At 52.5% G+C, this 20617-nt stretch overlaps 2 protein-coding genes across 3 annotated transcripts in view; one reads left to right on the top strand and one right to left on the bottom strand.

The window, feature by feature from the left end:
* The window catches only part of NEK6 (NIMA related kinase 6), an 85196-nt gene extending 69366 nt beyond the window's left edge, over positions 1 to 15830 (top strand). For both annotated transcript variants that reach the window (XM_043916884.1, XM_043916883.1), the window contains exons 8-10: positions 3798 to 3892; positions 10764 to 10877; positions 14302 to 15830. In XM_043916884.1, the coding sequence (XP_043772819.1) occupies positions 3798 to 3892; positions 10764 to 10877; positions 14302 to 14412 (320 nt within the window). In that variant the 3' untranslated portion in view covers positions 14413 to 15830. The remainder of the gene's footprint in view (positions 1 to 3797; positions 3893 to 10763; positions 10878 to 14301) is intronic.
* An 856-nt stretch (positions 15831 to 16686) lies between these two features.
* Positions 16687 to 20617, bottom strand: part of PSMB7 (proteasome 20S subunit beta 7) — a 56142-nt gene continuing 52211 nt past the window's right edge. The window contains exons 7-8 of the mRNA XM_043916886.1: positions 19774 to 19925; positions 16687 to 16914 (exon numbers count right to left, since the gene is read on the bottom strand). Of these exons, the coding sequence (XP_043772821.1) occupies positions 16803 to 16914; positions 19774 to 19925 (264 nt within the window). The 3' untranslated portion in view covers positions 16687 to 16802. The remainder of the gene's footprint in view (positions 16915 to 19773; positions 19926 to 20617) is intronic.

Below are 20617 nucleotides of genomic sequence, written 5' to 3'. Positions count from 1 at the left end.
CTGATAGACCCACACCTGGGAGGGTCGAGCAGAGCGTCAGGGCTCAGTTAACACTGGATGCTGATGGATGGATGGATGGACAGACGGAGGGATGATGCATGAATGGAAAGACAGATGAATGGATGGAGTATGTAGCCCTGGCATTTTAGAAGAAAGTACAAATCTCTTTAGGACATATTTGCCTTTTCCCCCTTATACCTACCTGGTGGAAACGAGTAAAAGCTGAAGGAGCAATAAAGAGGTAGAAGGTTGAGAGGAGAGTGGAAGGTGATGCCCCCAGCTTTCTCCCCAGTGCCTCCAGGCTTTCACCCCCAGCAGGGCCGAGGCAGGCATCTGGAACCTCAGCAGAGGGACAGGGAGATAAAGGAAAGGCCCCGACTCCACTGAGCAGCTGACCCTCCCTGGCCAGGGGAGGGGGCACTTTAAATGACCTTGAGAAGCCCACCAGGAAGCAGAGGCACAGACTGAACTGGAGCGCAGGCCAGGGTGGCCAGCAGGGGAACTCGAGCAGGGGGACCAGCTACTCAGAGTCTTCACTTTCAGATGGGCCTGGCAAGGCAGCCCCACCCAGGCCAAAGCCTGATCCCTCAGCAGGTCTTATCTCCCCCAAGTCCCTCCTGTGGGGGCCCAGGAGGATCTAGAATAAGTGAAGGGTAAGACAGGGTGGTAAGAGGTGTCAGGGCCAGCCAGCACTTCTGGCTAGGGGGTGGGGTGGGGGGTGGTTGGCCAGGGGTCTTGGTGCAGTGTAGCCAGACAGTGGACCTGCTGTCCCTCACTGAGGACAGGGCCTGTGACCTCTGCCATCTCTGAGTGCACCCCATCAGCCTGTGTGGTGGTTCTGTGTGGGAGACGGTCCTCACCTGGTAAGCATGTCCACCCACAGCACCCTGAGTGCTAGATCGCTTGCCATTTGGTCTGAGGTTCCCACTGTTACGTGAGAACTGTTTGGATTTCATCCTGTGGTTTGGATATGACAAGTCATCCATTTCACACTTCCCTGTTCATTTTCATTTTGCTCCCTTGTAACCAAAATATACAAGGGGTTGCTACTAGAAGTGCAGTTTGCTTATAGAATCCCACATGGGTTCATTTGCTAACTGACAGCTCTTTCTGCTGAGTAGCAATTAGCCCCCTGATTTCATCCATGAAGTATGCATATAGGATGACACAGTTCTTAAAACTATTTAAGTGATAGCTGCTGTCCTGGTTTAAAGATTATTGCCATCAAACAGTGCTTGGTAACCCAGTAAAGCAATAATCAGCTAGTCCCTCTTGGACAGACATGAGTTAAGTAAATAGTGCATTAGACTGTGAGAAAAACAAGTGTTTATCTGATACATACTGTCTGATACCGTGCAGATGGGTTCATTGACTTGGTGACTAGATGCTTAGAGGGCACCCGCTGTGACCTGGTCCTGGGGAGGGCACTGAGACACTTTGGTAACAAGATCCCGCTCCTAAAACAGAATTCATCAATCATCTGCTTATTTTATATAATTTTGTTATTAAATTAGAATAAAATCATGATAAACTTAAAAAAAGATCCCGCTCCTAGGGTGCTCAGGCCAGGAGCAGGAGTTTCCAACACTGTTCATGGCCTCCACAAGACGGGCATGACAGAATTTCTTACCCATCTCCAAAGAGAGGAGAAAAGCAAGAAGATGATAAGTTTCAAACAGCTAAAGTTTTTCAATGTAAGGTACTGTCCTTGATCTTGAGTTTTCTTCTTGTTTTAGTGTTAAACTGAGAAGTAGTGACGTGAAGTGGTAGTTGGGATTTTGTGTTTAAACACCTTTACTTGGCAAAAATAAGTTGCCTTGAAACGCCTTTGGCCCATGACAGCCTGAAGTCTGGGCCCCTGCCTTGGGGCAGCCATCACTTTCCTAGTCCAGGTCATCAACAGGCCTCTTCTCCCCCCAGGGTCCCCTGTGTTCCCACATGTGGTACTGGACACCCCTCCTTCCTAGGGTCATCAGTCCACATCTCAGTCTCAGCCTCTGCCACACTGGACTGTGGCTGCCTTCGTAGACTCTGTCCAGAACAGCCCTGGCCACCGTCACATTCACATGGCCAGTGTAAATGTCCTCTGTGTAACAGTCTTTAAAATCTGACCTCCTGAACAGCTGTCCTTCAAATGGACTGATATAAGAATTTCAGATTATAAATCTGTGGTTACAAATCCAGGTTCCCACACCTCTGCTCAGCCCTGCCAGATCAGCTCCTCTGCTGCAACTTGCATGCCTCTGGTGATGGGGAGCTCACTACCCACCAGGAAATCCATCCATGCTTGCCCAGCTCCAGTCTTTAGGTGTGCCTCCTCTTTTTATCTGAGATGGGATATGCATACAGGAAAGCTCTCTCAAGCCCTTTCCTGATCATCATCCCCATAAAGTAATTTTTCCTGTTTTGGATAAAAATGAAATCAGATAGTGGTATTTTTGTTCCTGGCTTCTTTCCCTCAACATTGCATCTGTGAAAATGATCCCTTTTGTGGCATGTACCTGAGATTTGCTCTTGTTCATTGCTGTTTAGTGTTCCCGTGTGTGAATAGACCACATTATCAATCTATCCTTTCTACTGGTGATTACCACTTGTTTCCAGTTTGGGGCTATTACAAATAAAGCCATTCTGCAAATTCTTGATCATGTCTCTTGATGGACAGAGTACTCTTCTCTCAGGCATATACCTAGGAGCAGACTTGCTGGATTTTAACGTCGGCAGTGTGCAACTGTAGGACAGTAGACACTGCCAAATGGTTTCCCAGGGTGGTTGTGTCATTTTATGGCCCCGTCAGCAATACATGAGGGTTCCAGTTGCTCTGCATACCACCACCTTAGTTATCTCAGTCTTTTAGCTTAAACCATTCAGGTGGGTAGGTGGTAGGTAGTACCTCACTGTACTTTTAATTTGCATTGCCCTACTCAGTAATGAGAAATATAGCTTCATTTCACGTGCTTATTGGTGACTTGGATAGCCTTCTCTGGAAATGACCCTTCAAATATTTTGCTAATTTGAGGGAGGGTGGATGTTTGTCTTTTATGTGTTGATTTATAGAAGTTTAAAAATATATTCTGTCTATGAGATCATTGTTGGGACAATTTTCTTCCTGTCTGTGGCTTGCCTTTTAACTCTCAGTGGTCTTTCATGAACTGAAGTTCCTAATTTTAATGAAATCCAGTTAATCAGTCTTTTCTTTCATGGTTAGTATCTTTTCTGTTCTGGTTAAGATATCTCAGGCAGGACATGTTGATTGGTGCTAGTAGCCAAGGGTCGTGGCTAAGAGTTCAGTTTCTGGAGCCTGAAGATCTGGGTTTGAACCTCCGTCCTGCCATTTTTCTGAGCCTCAGTTTCTCCAGCTATAAAATGGGCTCACATGCCATGGTTGATCAGCAGTCACCGTGGTGGTTTTCACTGCTGAGAACCTTATCTGAACTCTTCTGGGATTTAAGCAGTCACTTTTAGAGGATACTTGTTCAGTTGCTTCCCAGAGCCTGGCCTCTGTGTCCCCCTACCCTGGGTAATTAGAAGGAACACCAGTCCTCCGCCACCCAACCCCAAAATGGATTCTCAGGTCTGGGTGGGTCCCTGTTTCCAGGAACTTTTAGGGCCCTACGAGCATGGGACCCTTCAGTCTGACCCAGCCCTCTCACTTTTCAGAGGAAGGGGCAGGAAGAGAGGGCGAGGGGGCTGCCCAGGATCCCAGTGAGGCTGAGGTCAGGCCTCGCCCCTCCCCATACCCTCCCCCCTCCCCCCTGCTCAGAGCGTGAGCGCCTACCTGACCCTTTGCTGTGTTTCAGTGGGAACGCCATACTACATGTCACCGGAGAGGATCCATGAGAACGGCTACAACTTCAAGTCTGACATCTGGTCCCTGGGCTGTTTGCTGTATGAGGTGAGTGTATGGCCCGCGGCCCAGCGGCATTTGGAGGGGTAAGCGTGCTGGGCACCCAGCTGGGGCAGGGCTCACCTCACCAGCTCGGTGGAAATCTGGGATGCACGTCTGCCTGTGGCATTGGTACCATCTGGGTCTGGTCCTTCACCAATCCGCTCTGCCCAGCATCAGCCTGATCAGCACTGTTGGACAGGAAGGGGTTAGAGGGATGGCCAGCGGCAGGCTGGGTGCCATCTCGCCCCTGGGCTGCTCAGATCTGGGAAGGGAGACAGACTGGAACCAGACAGAGTGTCCAGTGTCTGCTTGTTGATGGAAGGAGCACAGGCAGGGGGATCTGGTTGCCCGGTTTCCCTGGCAACCAGGGTAATTCTGTTCAGTGTCTTTCCTTTACCAGTAGGCCGGACCCCACACAGGGCCCCTGTCAGTGCGGGCCCATGCCTCTGAAATGCTCCCCACCAAGGGGTGGCCATGATCTTCTAGGTTCAGACTGTGGGTCACACTGGAGACCACCACCCTCTCTCCTGAGCTGTGAGATGGAGCCACCAGATGGCCATTTCCAGATCTGGTGGCCAAACTGGATGGAGGGACAGGAATGTTTCTGAGTCTTGTTAGGCTCAGACATGAGACAGCATGAATTTTGCAACTGCTGGGGGAGGTGGGGTACTCCAGTATCTCCAAGTTGGCAGCCACACCCTCCTGCTGCTGTGGCCCACCCTCTGCTGGGCAGGTCTCCTGTCTGTAAAATGGCAATAGTAGCATCCTGCGTTGTCACAGGCCAGGTAAATGAAATAACATTTCCTTTTATTTCAGGCTTTGAAGGGCTTTGAAGACCCTCCAGGGCTGAGAGACACCAAACATGCTTTGGGTTTAGAGTTGGAACCTTGATTATTTTTCTTCTTTCCTTGGGGTGGATTTGAGCATCCCTGAAATCTGGCTTAGAACTGATAAGCTGAAGTGTCTCCCAGGGCAGCGACGTGTTGGGGTAGTGTCAAGGGGCCACCAGGAGTGTTTTGGAGTTGCAGAGACTTCTTTGTTTCCTCGGGAGTGCTGGCCCTGAGAATTGACCTCGTGGCCCGTGGATATAGACTTCAGGAGTCAGCGGCCCACTGCTGAAGCACCAGGATGGGGATGGCTATGCCATTGGAGTCTCCTGGCGCTGAGATACCTGCTCGCTGCATTACAGATTAAGGCTATGAGATCCAAACGCTGATCCCTTTACAAGGTTTAAACTTCACAGCGTCTTTCTTTTTAAGCCAGTGGCCTGCTGTTAATAGCCGACATTTCATTTTAAAGAGCGGCCTTGTGGTTGAAGATGAGGCCAAGTGGAAATGTGGCCCTGGTGGTGTTTGTGCCTGAGTCCCCTTCCCCTGGAGGTGTGCCGTGTGGGTGTCCCACTGAGTCCTCCTGACGGTCTGTGGGTGAGCCAGGCCCTGGCAATCAGAGGTGGGGAGCAGACCGTGTTTCCTGGGCCTCAAAGGGGCATCTGTTGTAGGTGGAATTTTTTATAAGCACCAAACAGGAGTAGCCCATCGAGGTGGTGCCCCCCGGGAACTGCAGTGTATCAGGGTGTCAGGGCTTCTGGCACTGCCCCAGGGATGAAGAGGGCTGAGCTGGACTGCTTCCCACGTGGGGAGCTGTGGTGGTGATTGGGTGAGAGAGACGCAGGGCCCTGACCTCAGTCTTCGCCCATGAGGACCCAGGAGCTGCAGGTGCCCACGTGTAACGGGCTCACACCTGGCTCATGAGGTGTGGACGGCACCTGGCTCGGAAGGCCCTGGGTGGTCAGGGGACAGGTCAAGGAAGCGCTCTCACTGCCCCCCTTGCTGCCTCTGAGCCCCTGAGCCAGTGCACGTGAGCAGCTGGCCACATTTCCCTTTGCACTTTGGCCAGCGGGGAGCCAGAGTCCAATTGTCACGCGTCCCCACGGAGATGTGGCTTTGTCCTCCTGCCCTCATGGATATTCACCTAGTCCAGGTGGTTCTTTACTTCTCTGTGCTGCGTTCGGGATTTCTGTAAGCCCCTTCCTGCCTCTGAACCACGTGAGTCTCCAGATGTAAACAAACAGGCACGCAGGTGGCCGGGATATAACAGCCCTACTTCTGTCCTCAGGGCTTCCGAGCTGGTGCCAAGCCGTCTGCACCGGTGCCTGCTCCCTAGAGGCAGACGCTGTCCTCGAGGCCATGCCTTGGGTGCGTGAACACGTGTAAAGAGGCAGCATCCGTAGCGCCTCCCCAGCCTGGAGGGGCTGGTTTGTTTTAGTATTGATTTGCTGGCACTGTGTGGGGCTGTGTGACTCGCAGCCGGGCATGGGAAGTCAATGAAATCAGACGAGTCCTGCGTGCAAGGGGACAGCTGACCTAAACCCAACAGCCCCAGGCCTCCAACAAAGGAGGAGTGGTGTGGTTGGCGTGGTGGCCCCTCTGAGGGCAGAGGGCAGTGGGGGCTCTTCCCCAGACTGCCACCCCCAAGCCCTGTGGGAAAACAGAACTGGATGTTTTCCCAGCAGACGGGGAGGGAGACGCACCTGAGCCCAGGGCCGTGGTAGTTGGAAGGAACGGCTCCCCCAGACACGGCTGGAGCCCCCAATGCACAGCCTGTGGGGCGCCCCGAGGGCGCCAGCCTGTAGAGCTGCGACAGGCTCTCCCACCCCATTGTCCCCCCACACACACTCGCAGATCACTTCCAAGGCTTCTGAGCGGACCCAGTGGAGCACCCCTGGGCCAGGGTGGCAGGCAGCAGCACAGAGCCAGAGGAAACCTGCGCGCGATGGAGACAGGCTTGCCCTTCCCTCCAAGCCCCAGTGTGGACTGGGAGTATCAGGAGTCCCCGTGACAGATTATTGGTTGGCCTGATACAACATAAAATTATTGTCTTCCCCTTTGGAAGCCAGAAGTCCACAATCTATTTCCCTGGACTCAAGGCAGGAAAAGGAAAAGGCCACCTGCATTCCTTGGCTTGTGACCTCTTCATCGTATCACTTAAGTCAACGGACCTCTTCTGTACTCCAGTCTCTCTCTGCTCCTTATAAAGATACTGTGTTTACGTGTAGTAGGGCTGACCTGGATCACGTAGGACACTCCCCCTATCTGGGATCCTTAATTTCATAACATCTGCCAAATTTATTTTGCCATACAGGCAACACATTTGCCAATTCCAGGGATTAGGATGTGAACATCTTTGGGGACCTTTATTCAGCCCACCACCATCACCTTCCACCTGGGCATCCAGATGTCCACTGAAAACCTCCTGAGGTCACCTTAAGATGCTGATGTCGCCCCATGGCTAGTGAGGAACCGCCACAAAACAATACACCTGGCCTGCACCCCTCTGGTGGGTGCCAAGTGGGATCTGTCCTGAAGAGGTCAGCGTGGGACAAACAGGCCAAACAGCTCAGCAGTTGGGAGCTACACTGCCCTGGACATTGGAGTGGATCCCAAGAATGACACCAGGCCAGTCCCAGCTTTGCTGTAAGGGAGGAAGCGGGCTGAGAGGAGGGCAGAGACCTTCCAGGGTCACACAGCAAGGAAGTGGCCTCCATGGGCAGTGGTACCCAGGCATAGATACCCGCCCTTCTGTGAACAGGAGCCAGGGAGGTGGTCCTTGTGGAGCCAGGGCCTCATGCCTTCTCCCCAGCCAGCAGGGGAGGTGGAGAAAGTGGAGAAAGAGATGCAGGGCCTCGGCTCAGAGCCCCTTTCCGGGGGAAGGACTGGCTGTGAGGCGCCCCCAGCAACTGCAGTGGCCCCTGCAGGAGCTCCCAGCAGGGATGCCTGAGCTTGGCCTGTTGGAAGGCCTGGTGCTTTGTTTTCATTACCTGGCACGCCCGTGGAGGCGCTCAGCAGGCTGCCTGGGCTCTGCAGAATTTACTTATTTACATGGGAGCTCAGCTCTGAGCGTGGAGCTGAAGGAATCAGGGTCCTCAGTGGGGGGCCTTCTCACAGCAGCCTCGAGGCTGAGACCAGCAGGAAAGTGGGCTGGAGGGGGAGCAAGGGAAGACCAGGGTGGAGCTGTGCCTTGTGTGGAATCTGCTTTATTCTGGCTTGACCCAGAGAAGGGTTTGGGGAAGCAGGGCTGCAGACTGCTTGGCAGCTAGCCCCTGGGGTCAGCCTTCACTCCCAGACGAGCTTAGGAGAAACTGGTGATGAGATGGATGTCTGAGGCCCTGACAGGGCCGGAGTCAAAGGCAGTTGCTGTCCCCTCTGAGTCAGAGACCACTTCTCCTTCTGACATCTCAAATCACACACCAGTTTCCCTGAGCCCTCCCGGCGGGGGCAAGCGCCCATACTTGCCCATCTCTCTGGCCATGTGTCATCCCAATGATGCCAGGGAGGAAAAGTTCTGCATCTCAGGAGCAGCGCTGAGAGCCGAGGCATTGGCAGTTCTAACGAGGCAACCAGTGTCAGCCCCAGCCAGCCAATCCTCCTCTGCTTCGACCAGTCAGAGGTGGGTGGTCGCTGGTATGAGATCTCGACATCCGGGCTAATCGTTCTAATCCCAGTGTCTCCAGCAACCCCAGAGGTTCCTTCACAGCGCGATGCTCTGATCCGGGTGGAAGGCCCGTGGCCAGCAGCTGGAGGAGGAGCGGCCTGGGGAGGGGGGCAGGGGGACGCCGCTTCCACTAGAATCTGCATGTATGGATGTAGAAGTGTCTGTGAGCCGGGGAGGCTGAGAGGGCTCCTCTGGCAGAGCTCACTGCTGACCCTGTTCAGAAAGTGTTTCTCTAACTGGGGAAGGCGCTGGAAGGGATGGAAAGGTTATCTGCAGGGGACGGCATGTACGGGACTCAGGCCTCACCATTCTGGGGCCCTTCTGTGCAAATCAGATGAGGCTGGCTGGTTGAAAGGATCACCCAGTCCCTCTCCCAGGTCAGACACATGAAAAACCAGAGCCCGTGTTAGTGGGGCCAGCATTTAAACGTCCTTTCTACTTTGGACAGAAACACTTTCCAGGAAAATCTGTCTTAATCCACCTGACTTGACTTGAAGGGCACCAGATCACTCTGAGTGACCGCCCTGGAGCCTCAGCTGCTCTCTGCCGTGGCAACAGATGTCCCTTTGAAACTGCCCAATTAACCCTTTGCACCTGAGGTTCTCGTTTTAATTACTGGAAATACATCACCCAAGCGATGCTATTTTGCACGCTGGTTGGTGAAGCCGGTTCCCGGTTTCTGCACACCCCTCCTGCTCTGCCAAGGGCACGGCCACTCCCTGCAGCCTTCCCATGGGGGGGTTTCATAGTCCAGGTGGTCCGCAGCCCTCAGAGGCCCAAGCCCCTGGTCAGGTGGAAGAGAGCAGTAAGGCTCAGCACCCCTCTGAAATCACTCAGCGCAGGCCCTGGGCCCACAGGTGCTGCTCTGGGGAGACTCCTGATCTGGGTCAGAGGAAACCCCAGGTCTCCAGGCCACACCGCCTCTCCAAAGGCCATTTGGAAGCCCAATGACACTGTGTGGGGTCTGAAAACTCCCGTGCCCCCTGAAGGAGGCAGGCTGTGCTCTCAGGGTCAGCTGACCTATTCACAGGGCTGAACAGAACACGGGGGCAGGCCAGGAAACTAAAGCTGATGGGCCACCTACCACGTTCTGCCCTGAGACGGGGTTCACTGGCCCACGTCCCCGGGGCCTGACGGGGAGCACGGATTCCTCAGGTGTCCCGGAGGCCCTGGCTGAGGCGCGTGTACAGAGCGGCCCTGGCACCAGCTCCTTGAGGGGAACCAGGGCTGAATGGCCAGGCGGGCACAGGTAGCTGACGGCGCTTGAGTAGCAAGAGGAGTTGGGCCGTCAACTGGAGGGAGGAGTGACAGGCGGCACTTTAATCTCATTACAGCTTCATCAGCAGATGGGGCCAGTGGGGGCCTCACTGGGCCGCCTAACACGGCCACTCCTCGGTTCCTGTGTCCCCTTTGATGACACCCCCAAGGGTGCTGAGTGGTGGGGTGGGAAGCTCGGCTAGTTCCCTGATGGGGCAAGAACCCGCCAGGGCCTCCACAGCCCCCAGGAGAGGGCCTGCTTCCAGAGCGGAGCCGGAGGCTGACAGCCCGGGTCGGGACCCTCCTCCTGGGCTGGCCAAGGCTCACCGCATCCTTGCAGGGGGAGCTGTGTCCATCTCAGATGAGGAGACCGGGGATCAGGCCCACAGCAAGTGAGTACGGAGCTGGGTGGGATTCAGGAAGCTTCTGTCTAGAGCGTCTGTGAAGCCCAGGGTCCAGGCCCCGCCTTCATGGGCAGCCAAACAGCCCTGCGCCCCCTCCTGATGATGTCTGGGCGTGCAGCTTCCAGGCGGCAGCAGCCACTGCCCTGAACCCTGGGCTTCCACAGCAGCTCTGTGACGGGCTGGAGCATGGCCAGAATGAAAATCAAAAATGCCTCCCCATCCCCTCCACCCAACACTTCCAACGTTAGTCCTTAGGCAAGTAGTTTCCTAAATTTATTTCTCAAATACACATCCTCACATGAGTGTCAGAATTGCTCTTTAGAAATATAAGACCACGTGACAAGAGGAACCCACCAGTCCCAAGCACAGCTCCTCCTGAGCAGGGCCGGTCTCCCCATGCCCTGTGTACTTAGGACCAAAATCAGAGCTGTGGGCAGGCAGGCGCCTGCACATGGCTGGCCCTCAGGATGCAGACGCGCCTTCTTTGTTGCCCTTAGTTTTGTCACTGAAACCTTTGTCCCATTTAACTTGCTTATGTAACAAGGATCGTGTTAAAACTGCCTCTTGCTGTTGTACCCCAGCTTCCTCAGGATGTGGGGGAGCCTTGCTGGACGGCCGCTGCAGCGAGGACCCAGAAGCACCACCCCCCACAGGAGCAGCCCCTTCTCCCCTGGACCTCAGGGCTAAAAACTCCTCTCTCACCTCTCTCACCCCTCTCCTTGCAGATGGCAGCTCTTCAGAGCCCCTTCTATGGAGACAAAATGAATCTCTTCTCCCTCTGCCAGAAGATCGAGCAGTGTGACTACCCGCCTCTCCCCGGGGAACATTACTCTGAGAAGGTGGGTCTGCTGCCGCCAGGGTTAGGCCTGGTGAGCTCCAGCGAGGCTCCAGGAGGGGCTGAGCCTGGGTTCACTTAACAGGGTGCAGAAGGAAGTGACTTCTCCACCTCCTGGAGTGAGCGACTCAGGGTAGGGGGCAGATTAAGAGGCAGGTCTCAGGGACCTGGTGTGGCCCCCAACAGCAGGGCTGCAGCCCACCCACCGGATAGGAACTGGCGGGAGCTGCCCCGTCGGCCCCCTTCTGACCCTTTGGCTCCCAGCCCGGGGCTAGAGTGAGGCTCTCTGCTCTGGGACCCCGAGGCGGGCGCAGACACAAGGGGTGGCAGGGCCTCACTGGCCCCACGCTACCATTGGCCGCCACTTCACTCCCGTGACGGGAAACCACAGCAAGTAGACCGGTCTCCTTGCTGTCACAGGTCTGCGTCAGACCCTTTGGTGGTCTTATTTTCAACATTCTACACTGAGGGCAGGGGCTCTGGATACAGACTCTTGACAAGTCTGGCAGTCAGGCTGTGATGGATAAAGCTGTGAGAGAGCGTCTTCTGCCTCAGGTCCCTCTTCGTAAAAGCAGGGCTGATGTTTTGCCTTCATGGATAAAAGGTGAGGAGGAGAGGACAGATTTCTAGCCCAGAGTGCTTAAGAGTGTAACATGCTCACCTCCCTATTCTTGGGCGAGTCACTGAACTAAATCTGTTTCCTCATCTGTAAAATAGGGGTAATCCTGGAATCTCCCTCAGAGGATTGAGGTAATGCAGGGGGATGTGTTCAGTCTAGCACCAGGCTGATGTTTACCACCATCATCAGCCAGAGTAGCCACTGGCTATAGCAAAGCCTGGCTCAAAGGAAACGCTCCACAGGTTGTGTTCAGGGTCAGCACTAGGGGGTGTGACAGGGAGTCTGATCTCCCTGGGCCCAGCCTGCAGGCCATCGCCTCACAATAACAACAGCTCACATTTATGACTGTTGAATCCCCCTGCCCCTAATGCCATTTTACCAGGAAGGTTAAATGACTCAGAGGGGTTAAGGAACTTGCTTGTGATGAATGCAGGGTTTGACCCAGATGACCCTGCACCTAGGTGCCGTGCCATCGTGTTTCCTGAGGGTGTAGCCCTCTTCCATAGCCAGTTGTCCAGCCAAGGCGAGGCAGCGTCCGGGCTGCTCACTTCACCATTGTGAAGGTTCTGGAAGGAGCAGTCCTTGCCCACCAGGCTATAGCGACCAGGTGTCCCAGTGTGTGCTAACCCTGCATCCAGGCCGGCTAACCAGAAGAGGCCTCGGCCACCCTTCTCCGGCAGCCTTTGTTCCCATGCCTGCTGGCTCTGTGGACTTCCGGCGGCAGAGTGAGGGCAGGAGTGCACATCCCTAGAGCTGCTCACTGCACTCTCTCTTGTGGCTGTTGCTTCACTGGCTTGCAGAGTTCTCCTGTGTACCTTTGGAGGAAGTACTTACAGTCTGGGGTGGAAGTTGGTAGGAAAGGAGAAACTAGTTGAGTTGTTCGCCAACTTAATAGTCGCATTGGTTTTTCTTCCCGTTTTGTTTGGATTTTTAAATTTATTTATCCACAGGTATTTTAGCTGTGCTGGGTCTTGGTTACTGCGAGGGCATTTCTCTACTTGTGGTGAGCGGGGGCTTCTCCTTGCAGTGGCTTCTCTTGTTGCAGAGCGTGGGCTTCTCATTGCGGTGGCTTCTCTTGTTGCAGAGCGGGGGCTTCTCCTAGCGATGGCTTCTCTTGTTGCAGAGCGGGGGCTTCTCCTTGCAGTGGCTTCTCTTGTTGCAGAACGGGGGCTTCTCCTTGCGGTGGCTTCTCTTGTTGCAGAGCGGGGGCTTCTCCTAGCGATGGCTTCTCTTGTTGCAGAGTGGGGGCTTCTCCTTGCAGTGGCTTCTCTTGTTGCAGAGCATGGGCTCTAGGGCACGCAGGACATGTAGGCTCAGCAGTTGCGGCTCTCGAGCACAGGATCAGTACTTGTGGTGCAGGGGCTTAATTGCTCTGCAGTATGTGGGATCTTCCTAGATCAGGGATCAAACCCGTGTCTCCCTGTGTTGTCAGGCGGATTCTTTCCCCCTGAGCCACCAGGAAAGCCCTGAATTTGGAGTTTTGTTGGACATTGTTGAGAAGGTTGGAGTCATACCACCTGGAGCAAATGACAACTTTTCTGGGCCTCAGTTTGTCGATGGGAACTGTCAACTCTGCCTCATGGTTATGAAGCTGGAATGAAGGAATTCTCATAAAGCCTTTGGCCCTCTTCCCTCCCAAGTCAGTCCTTCCACCATCCAGAGCACCTCCACCCCAGAGCACCTGGCTTTCACCAGCTGTGTGCAGCTCCTGGAAGTGTTAATTCTCAGCATTGGAGCTCTTCTGCACACCTCATTTTTAAAGTTATATCTCCTTTTAGGAATAAGACACTGTTTCTCTTTTGAAATTTTCAGGCAGGCACTTCTTGCCAACTGTGTGGTCTACTCACAGACTACCTTAATGTGGTTTTCTTGGGCACTTTCACACATCAGGGCCCAGCCACAGCCCCCAGACACTGTAAGGTTATGGAGTTTGGTCTTGCAGGCTCGGCTGCATCTGGCCAGTAGCTTCCCAGTGTTTATAAAGCAGTGAAATCCCCAGCAAGGCAGCACACAGGCTGGAGCCTCTCCCACGGGAGGAACCCCAGATCCCTCAGCCTGGAACAGCTCAGGAGTGAAGCAGGAAGTTGCAGCACCACCACATGACCCCTCTGCCCACCACCAGACCCTCTGGGCCTGGCCCGGAGTCCGTGTGAGCCCCCTTAGTCAGGATCTCCCTTCTCCCTGCTGCGTCTGGCCAGCCCTTCCAGCAGCAGGTATTTAAATGAAAAAGAAAAAACTGCAGTGAGCCCAGTGATGCAAGTTAAGATGTAGGCTTTCTAAGGTCATTACTTTAATTACCATTAAAATAATTGGCACTCTGGCTATCAGAAGAATGGAGGTGATCAGAGGCTCAAGGTACCCCTCCCCCACCCGGAGGCAGGAGCAGCCTTCAGTGTCTGTATAATTAAAAGCTCCGTCTTTCATGAGCACAATAAAGAGGCCAGGGGGTGGGCAGACTGCAGCTCTGCTGCATGTTAATGCATTTATTATGATCAATAAGCCCTTGCCTTGAGTTTTGTCCTCTGCTTTGGGCATCTGCATGACTGACAGCAGACACACACACATACAGTACACAGATTTACCCAGGAGTGGAGACAGCGTACGTTCAAAATTCTTTGGAGGCAGCACTCTCAGGGTCTCCAAGACCTGGTCCTTGGGACCGGACAGGCCAAACACTGGCCCTGCTCGCCCACCACTCACCCGTCTTGAGTGTCTTTGCTCATCATGTAGGTACCGAGAGGGTTAATGAGTTAATGCAGAACCTCAACAAGGCTGCTTAGGAGTAATACGCATCATCTGTCTTTTGCAGTTACGAGAACTGGTCAGCATGTGTATCCACCCTGACCCCAACCAGAGACCCGACATCAGCTATGTGCACCAGATTGCCAAACAGATGCACGTGTGGACTTCGAGCACCTGAGCGTGGATGCAGCGTGCCTTCTCAGAAGCCACACCTTACCTGCCTTACCTGAGTCTTCTCCAAAGTGGCCACCTGGTAGCTGGGACCAACTAAGACTAGAGAGTTCAGCAGGTTCCCCAAAGAGGGGCCCAGGCTTCATAGCAGATGCTGAATACAGGGCTGCTGGGGGGAGGGGCACTGGTCATGTGTTACTGGTGGTCACATTCGAAACTCCTTTCTTTAAACTGTTGTGAACACTCTCAGCTGGGTCGCAAGGGGTGGATGATTCAGTGAGCCACTGACATACCCCTTATATCTGGACTGTAATGTGAATCTTTCGGATAATTCCTTCAGTGACCTGTTAAGGTTTGTAGTAACAGGAGAATACAGGAGACTCTCTGATTTGTAGTGAGCCTTTTTAAATGGATAGTGGCAAGTTTAGCTCTTAGAATCTTTTCAAACAATCAAGCTGTGTGCTTAATTTACTCTGTTGTAAGGGAAGAAAGTGGAAATACTTTTTTTTTTTTTAAGTAGAGTGGAGATTTTCCTAATATTTTTCTCTATGTTTATAACTTGATAAATGACGATGAGGTGAACCCAGCATCTGACATCGAGGCAAACAGTATTTGAAAGCCATGAGTGTTCTCTGTGCAGTCGGCTCAGGCCTCTTCTGAACACCTGCCAGCACCAGGCCCTTGTCACCGGCTTGAAAGCTGGCAGTTCACTGAATGACCAGTGTCAAGTGTTTTCGTCCCTGAGAAGGAGGCATAGGAAATAAAAACATACAGGCTTTGCGCTGGTTCTGCACCTTCCTGGCATGACCCTGGGCAAGCTTCTTAACCTGAGACTGTTGCCTCATCTATCAAATGGACTTAATAACATCTATCTTCAGGGTTGCTGACAGAATTTGAGATAAAATATGTAAGTTATCTAGCTCATGGCAGATGATCCAAAAATGGTAGCTACTCACCCCTTCACAAAGCTGAAATCCACAGACCATGCAAGTCAAGAGTTAACGTACAACTATATTATTTGTAGAAAACCAGAAGTGTGTTCACTTATTTCTTGCTCCCAAATAGGATTAACTGTGAAGATTAATTTATAAATGTGAACTTAAGGAAAACTGAAGCTCTGAAGGAAGTGGTTTGAATTTTGTTTTTACACTCAAGTTAATCCTCAAATGGTCTACATTGTCGCCCACTGACTTGGTGACAGTTCAGCCCTCAGACAGAGAGCACATACGTCCGCTCCACTGGTGTCCTGGTCAGGCCTCCCTGGGGACAGAGGATTTGGGTCGGGCCAGTGTGCCGATTTCTCGTGTGAACTCTGTTCTACTGTAATACTGTCGCGTTTGAGAGATTTTCTTCAGATGCAGCCTCTGCTTTGTACTCATCCTCCATGGTTGAAATAAAATGGGTAAGAGGGGTTCCTTCTGTGAATGAGTGTGATTCGTGAGTTCTTTTAAAACAGCTTCACACTGCAGCACAATCTCTAAAGCTGCTTTTAAAAACACAATTTCTCAGGCCCCAGACACTGAGTAATCTGGGAATTTTTTTAAGCTCCCCAGATAATTTTGATAAATCGTCAGCCAAGTTGCTATCCTAAATAATTGCATTGTTCTCCCCACCCCACTCCTGGCACTTTAACCAGGGCGGCTTGTCCAAGAGTGGGTTCACTCTGGGAGACCATGGCACCGGGCCTCTTTCTCGTGTCCCCCGGATGAGCATGCCCTAGGGGACAGACTCTTCTGTCTGTCTGGCACTTAGCACTGGAAGTTTTTCTGATTCCAGGCAGACTTTTTGCAAATATTCTCCTTATGGCTCTCAGAATCCCTACTGTGTCTGTCTCCTTTGGCAGTATCAGCTTTGGACACAGATGAACTTCCTTTCTGCATGCCACCAACTTTCGACCCCTTGAGAACAATTCTGCTTAGTATGAGGACCCTTTGGAGGTACACAATTTCAACCATTCAGCAGGCCTGAGTACTGGAGAAACAGTCATTTCCTAATTATTACAGACAGTAAGTCCCAAGCGTTCTTGGGACATCTGTGAAACTGGGCAAAGCAGAGCTCACCCAGGGTCACGCACCTAGAGCAAAGCAGCGCTGCCCAGCTCCCCGCTTGTTCTTGGGGCTGAGAACTGACCAGCGGTTCTCTCCTACTTGGCTGCTAGGGTGAAAGGCGGTGCTGCACTCATCCTAAACAGCAAAGAAAGAGAAGAAACCTGGGACTACCCTGAACAAAGAGAAAAGTTGGGAAAGGGTGGGAAACCACAGCTCCAACTTCAGCCACTTCATTTTGTTTTCATGTTTTATTGGGTTCATTCAGCAAACACCGGCTGAATGTCTTACAGGGGGAGCCTCCATTGTCCCTAGTCTGCCAGAGCAGTAGCCAGCCATCCACCGACACCATTCAGGATGTGTCCATTGTTTGGACTGTTTCTTCCAGCACCTCAATTTCCAGGGTCGTGACTTTTTCAGTGAGGACAGCAGTGGTCCCTTTCTCACACCTGTACCGGCCAAACCTAGTGAGAGAAAGAAAAAAGCAGAGAGTTAGGATCCCCTAGGGGCCTGATGGAGGGCTGGAGAGAGGGACAAGTACTTAGGCAGCAAGCCGGCCTAGACTGGAGTCCTGGCTCTCCTAACCCCCAGTTCTTCAAAGTTGGGGGGATTTGGCCCCTGCAAGGGTCACTTTCCTCAACTCTCAAGTGCTACAAAATGGGGCTACAGGAAGACAGGATGCACGTGGAAAGAGGTAAGATCGAGCACCTGGCACTGAGTGGACACTCGGATTTCCTTCCCAACCTCCCCATCCCCAGGAGACACATTTGTTTCTCTGCCTTCAAGCTTCAACCTCCCTAAAGCATTAATACCCTTTGCTAACCAGCAGGAAGCCAATCCTTTCATTAAGATGCCACTGCCCCGGATGACATAAATGTAACCTTCAGTTCAGTTCAGTTCAGTCACTCAGTCGTGTCCGACTCTTTGCGACCCCATGAATTGCAGCACCCCAGGCTTCCCTGTCCATCACCAACTCCCGGAGTTTACTCAAACTCATGTCCATAGAGTCGGTGATGCCATCCAGCCATCTCATCCTCTGCCTTCCCCTCTTCCTGCCCCCAATCCCACCCAGCATCAGGGTCTTTTCCAATGAATCAACTCTTCACATGAAGTGGCCAAAGTATTGGAGTTTCAGCTTCATCATCAGTCCTTCCAATGAACACCCAGGACTGATCTCCTTTAGGATGGACTGGTTGGATCTCCTTGCAGTCCAAGGGACTCTCAAGAGTCTTCTCCAACACCACAGTTCAAAAGCATCAATTCTTTGGTGCTCAGCTTTCTTCACAGTCCAACTCTCACATCCACACATGACCACTGGAAAAACCATAGCCTTGACTATATGGACCTTTGTTGGCAATGTAATGTCTCTGCTTTTTAATATGCTATCTAGGTTGGTCATAACTTTCCTTCCAAGGAGTAAGCTTAAACATGGTAAAAATATCTGGAAGCATTAACAGTACAAAAATGGCCTGCAGCCAGACTCTGGGCTTCTCACTGTTGACCACACTCGAGACTCAGGAAGGGAGAGTTAACTGTCCCTAAAGGGACACAGTATGTCACCAATAAGGCCCACCCAACACTGCTTTTCTTAGTGAATCTGAAAGGTTTCTCTGAGCATGGCATCCTATAAGATAAAATCTGAATTGCTAATTTCACAGTGGGGCCAGAAGACAACACTGTCAAAGCAGCACCAGTCCAACTGTTCCTCTTGTCTGTCCGCAGCTGAGACACTTTCTGTCCACCTGTCGTGGACTAAGGAGGCTGCTGGCTGTGCCATGACCATGTGGCTCCTTGAAAAGCCATCCTCTCACGTGGGAGCTTGTGCTCAAAGAGGGCAGAAGACAGAAGAAGGTGACATAACAGAGCTCTGTACAAAACCAGGAGTTTGCGCAGCCAAGAGCAGTGGGGCCCTTCAGTTCTGTGAAACCTTCCCACAGTCCCCACCATGCTCTTAAAGGACCCACGCAGCAGCACCTCCTTCCAGGTGTGCCCCGCCCCCGGTACTGGTGTGGAGATGCTGCTCCTTCCCCGACCTGGATGGACCCTTGGCGGCTTGTGGCTTTGGAGCCAGAGCCCCATGTGAGTCCTGTGTGCTGGACTCCTGAAGCACAAAGTCTGTGGGAGGAGTGGAGAGCCTCCTCCCCACCCTGGGTTACAGCACCTGCTTTCAGCAGCACGAAGGGAGCACTTCTACCTGAAGCAACAGTGGGCTGCAATACGCACTGCAGAGGAGCCAATGCGAACGTGCAAGGCCAAGTCCAACACAGCCCAGGCCTGAAATGTTGCTTCCCTTCCCACTTGGGGCCCAAGGGATCCCACGGGCTCAGTAGAGATCACCTTGTCCAGCCCCAAAGTGATCAAGACAGGTGCCCAGAGTCCCCACCCCAAGCCAGAGCTCTTCTCTGCTGTGCTGTCCTACCCGTCTCAAACACCCCGCGGGTCCACGATGCTGAGCACACACTGCACTGAATACCTGCTACTTCTCAATGTTCTTTCCTTTCCTCGTGAATTACCCGACTTGGAGTTGAATACATGTGGTGGGAGTGGAAGCAGCACTGAGGAAGGAGGTGTGCGTGCTCTCCTCTGGCCAAACCTGGGGCTGAGTTTCTAACTGCTCCTGCGTACATTCAGATGAAGGCCGCTGGAGCAGAGGTCAGGAGCCACGTTTTGAGTGGCTCAGCCTCCAGGAAGAGGTTAGGCAGCTGGACAGCCATTCGAGACTGCTGCTGAGCGGCTCACCTGCCACCAGGGCTGGCCACTTTCCAGTTACACAATCAAATCAATGTGCACCTCGCCGCCCTCGCCCGTTCTGAGCTGGGCTGCAGCGCCAGCTCAGCACACACCGCAGGCTCAGCAAGCAGCACGGCTCCCTCCACAAGAGGAAGCAGCACCCGTCAGCTCCCAGAGGCGAACTCCTGGAGGCCTTTTAACCAGTGGCTGACAACCAGTTCAGAGTCTTGGACCACTCTGAGAAAAAGCTATGGGCTGGCTGCCCTGGAAAATGGACCTTCTCACTGAACTTCATACAGAATTCAGAGGCATCTTTAAGAAACCAGAGGAAGGCCGGCACATGCTGAATTCAAACCTCTCCCCATAATCTGCAGTCTAGAAATCTGTCCACTCAACATCTCCCATCAACATTTTACAGATTACATCACTTTCCTATACTTGACAGCAGCTCACAGTCACAAATAGTGATTCAAAGGTCTGTTGAGCAAAGCTGGCCTGGGTACACTGGCTTAACATGGGTATGAATCAAAGAAAGCCCTGTTCAGATGCCATGAATATAACAAGAATGGCCACAGGGAGAAGGCTTCACTTACCTGGTCCCCTTCTTATTGGGCACTGAGTACGGACGGAGAAAATCCAGCTTGCTCTTGCTGATGACACACAGATCAATGTTACTTCCAGACCCCAGGTCATTGAAGATCCCGGCTGCTATGGCTTCACTCACCAGCTTCTTAGCTTCCTCCTCCTAAGAAAGAAAATAGCAACAATAGTGTTCCCAGATGAATGGAGGGCCTGCTCTGATGTCCAGAGTGCTGTCACAACCAGTAAGAGAAAAGGGGAGGAGAAAAGGCCAGCCTGTGAGGTAGGCATTATTTTTAGTGCCCATTTTATTAATGAAGGAAAGGTCTCAAAAGTACCTCAATGATCTGCCCAAGGTTCTTCAGCTGGTAAGCAAGAAAACCAGGCCTTTCAAACCCTTTATGCACACACGCCCTCTTCAACAAACTTTCACGTCAGACACACCACATAACAGGACTGTGGGGTGACAGCAGTTTTTTCATCTAAAACAGGGGTCGGTAAACTTTTCTAACAAAGGGCCAGGTAGTAAATATTCTGGGTTCGTGGATATAGTCTCCATCATAACTACTCAGTCACGGTAGAACAAAACAGCCACAGAATATGTAAACAAGTGGGTGTGGCTGTGCGCCAATACACCTTCATCAAACAAAAACGGGTGCTGGGCCACATCTGGCCCATGAGCTGTAGTTTGCAGACCCTTGATCAAAAATGTCAAAAATGGTTGGAATCTGCTTCCTGGTAACGTAATAGAGAGTCAACATCATGGTGAAAAAATGAACACTAAAACACAGTTCTGGGCCACGGCCGAGACCTCCTGCACTAGAGAACCTTTCCCCTCCCACTAATAAGTCTTCATGT

This window comes from Cervus elaphus, chromosome 11 (genome assembly GCF_910594005.1).
Source record: "Cervus elaphus chromosome 11, mCerEla1.1, whole genome shotgun sequence".
In the NCBI taxonomy this organism is placed as follows: Eukaryota; Metazoa; Chordata; class Mammalia; order Artiodactyla; family Cervidae; genus Cervus; species Cervus elaphus.
Note: the sequence above shows the minus strand (reverse complement) of the source record. Positions and strands in the feature narration are given on the sequence as shown.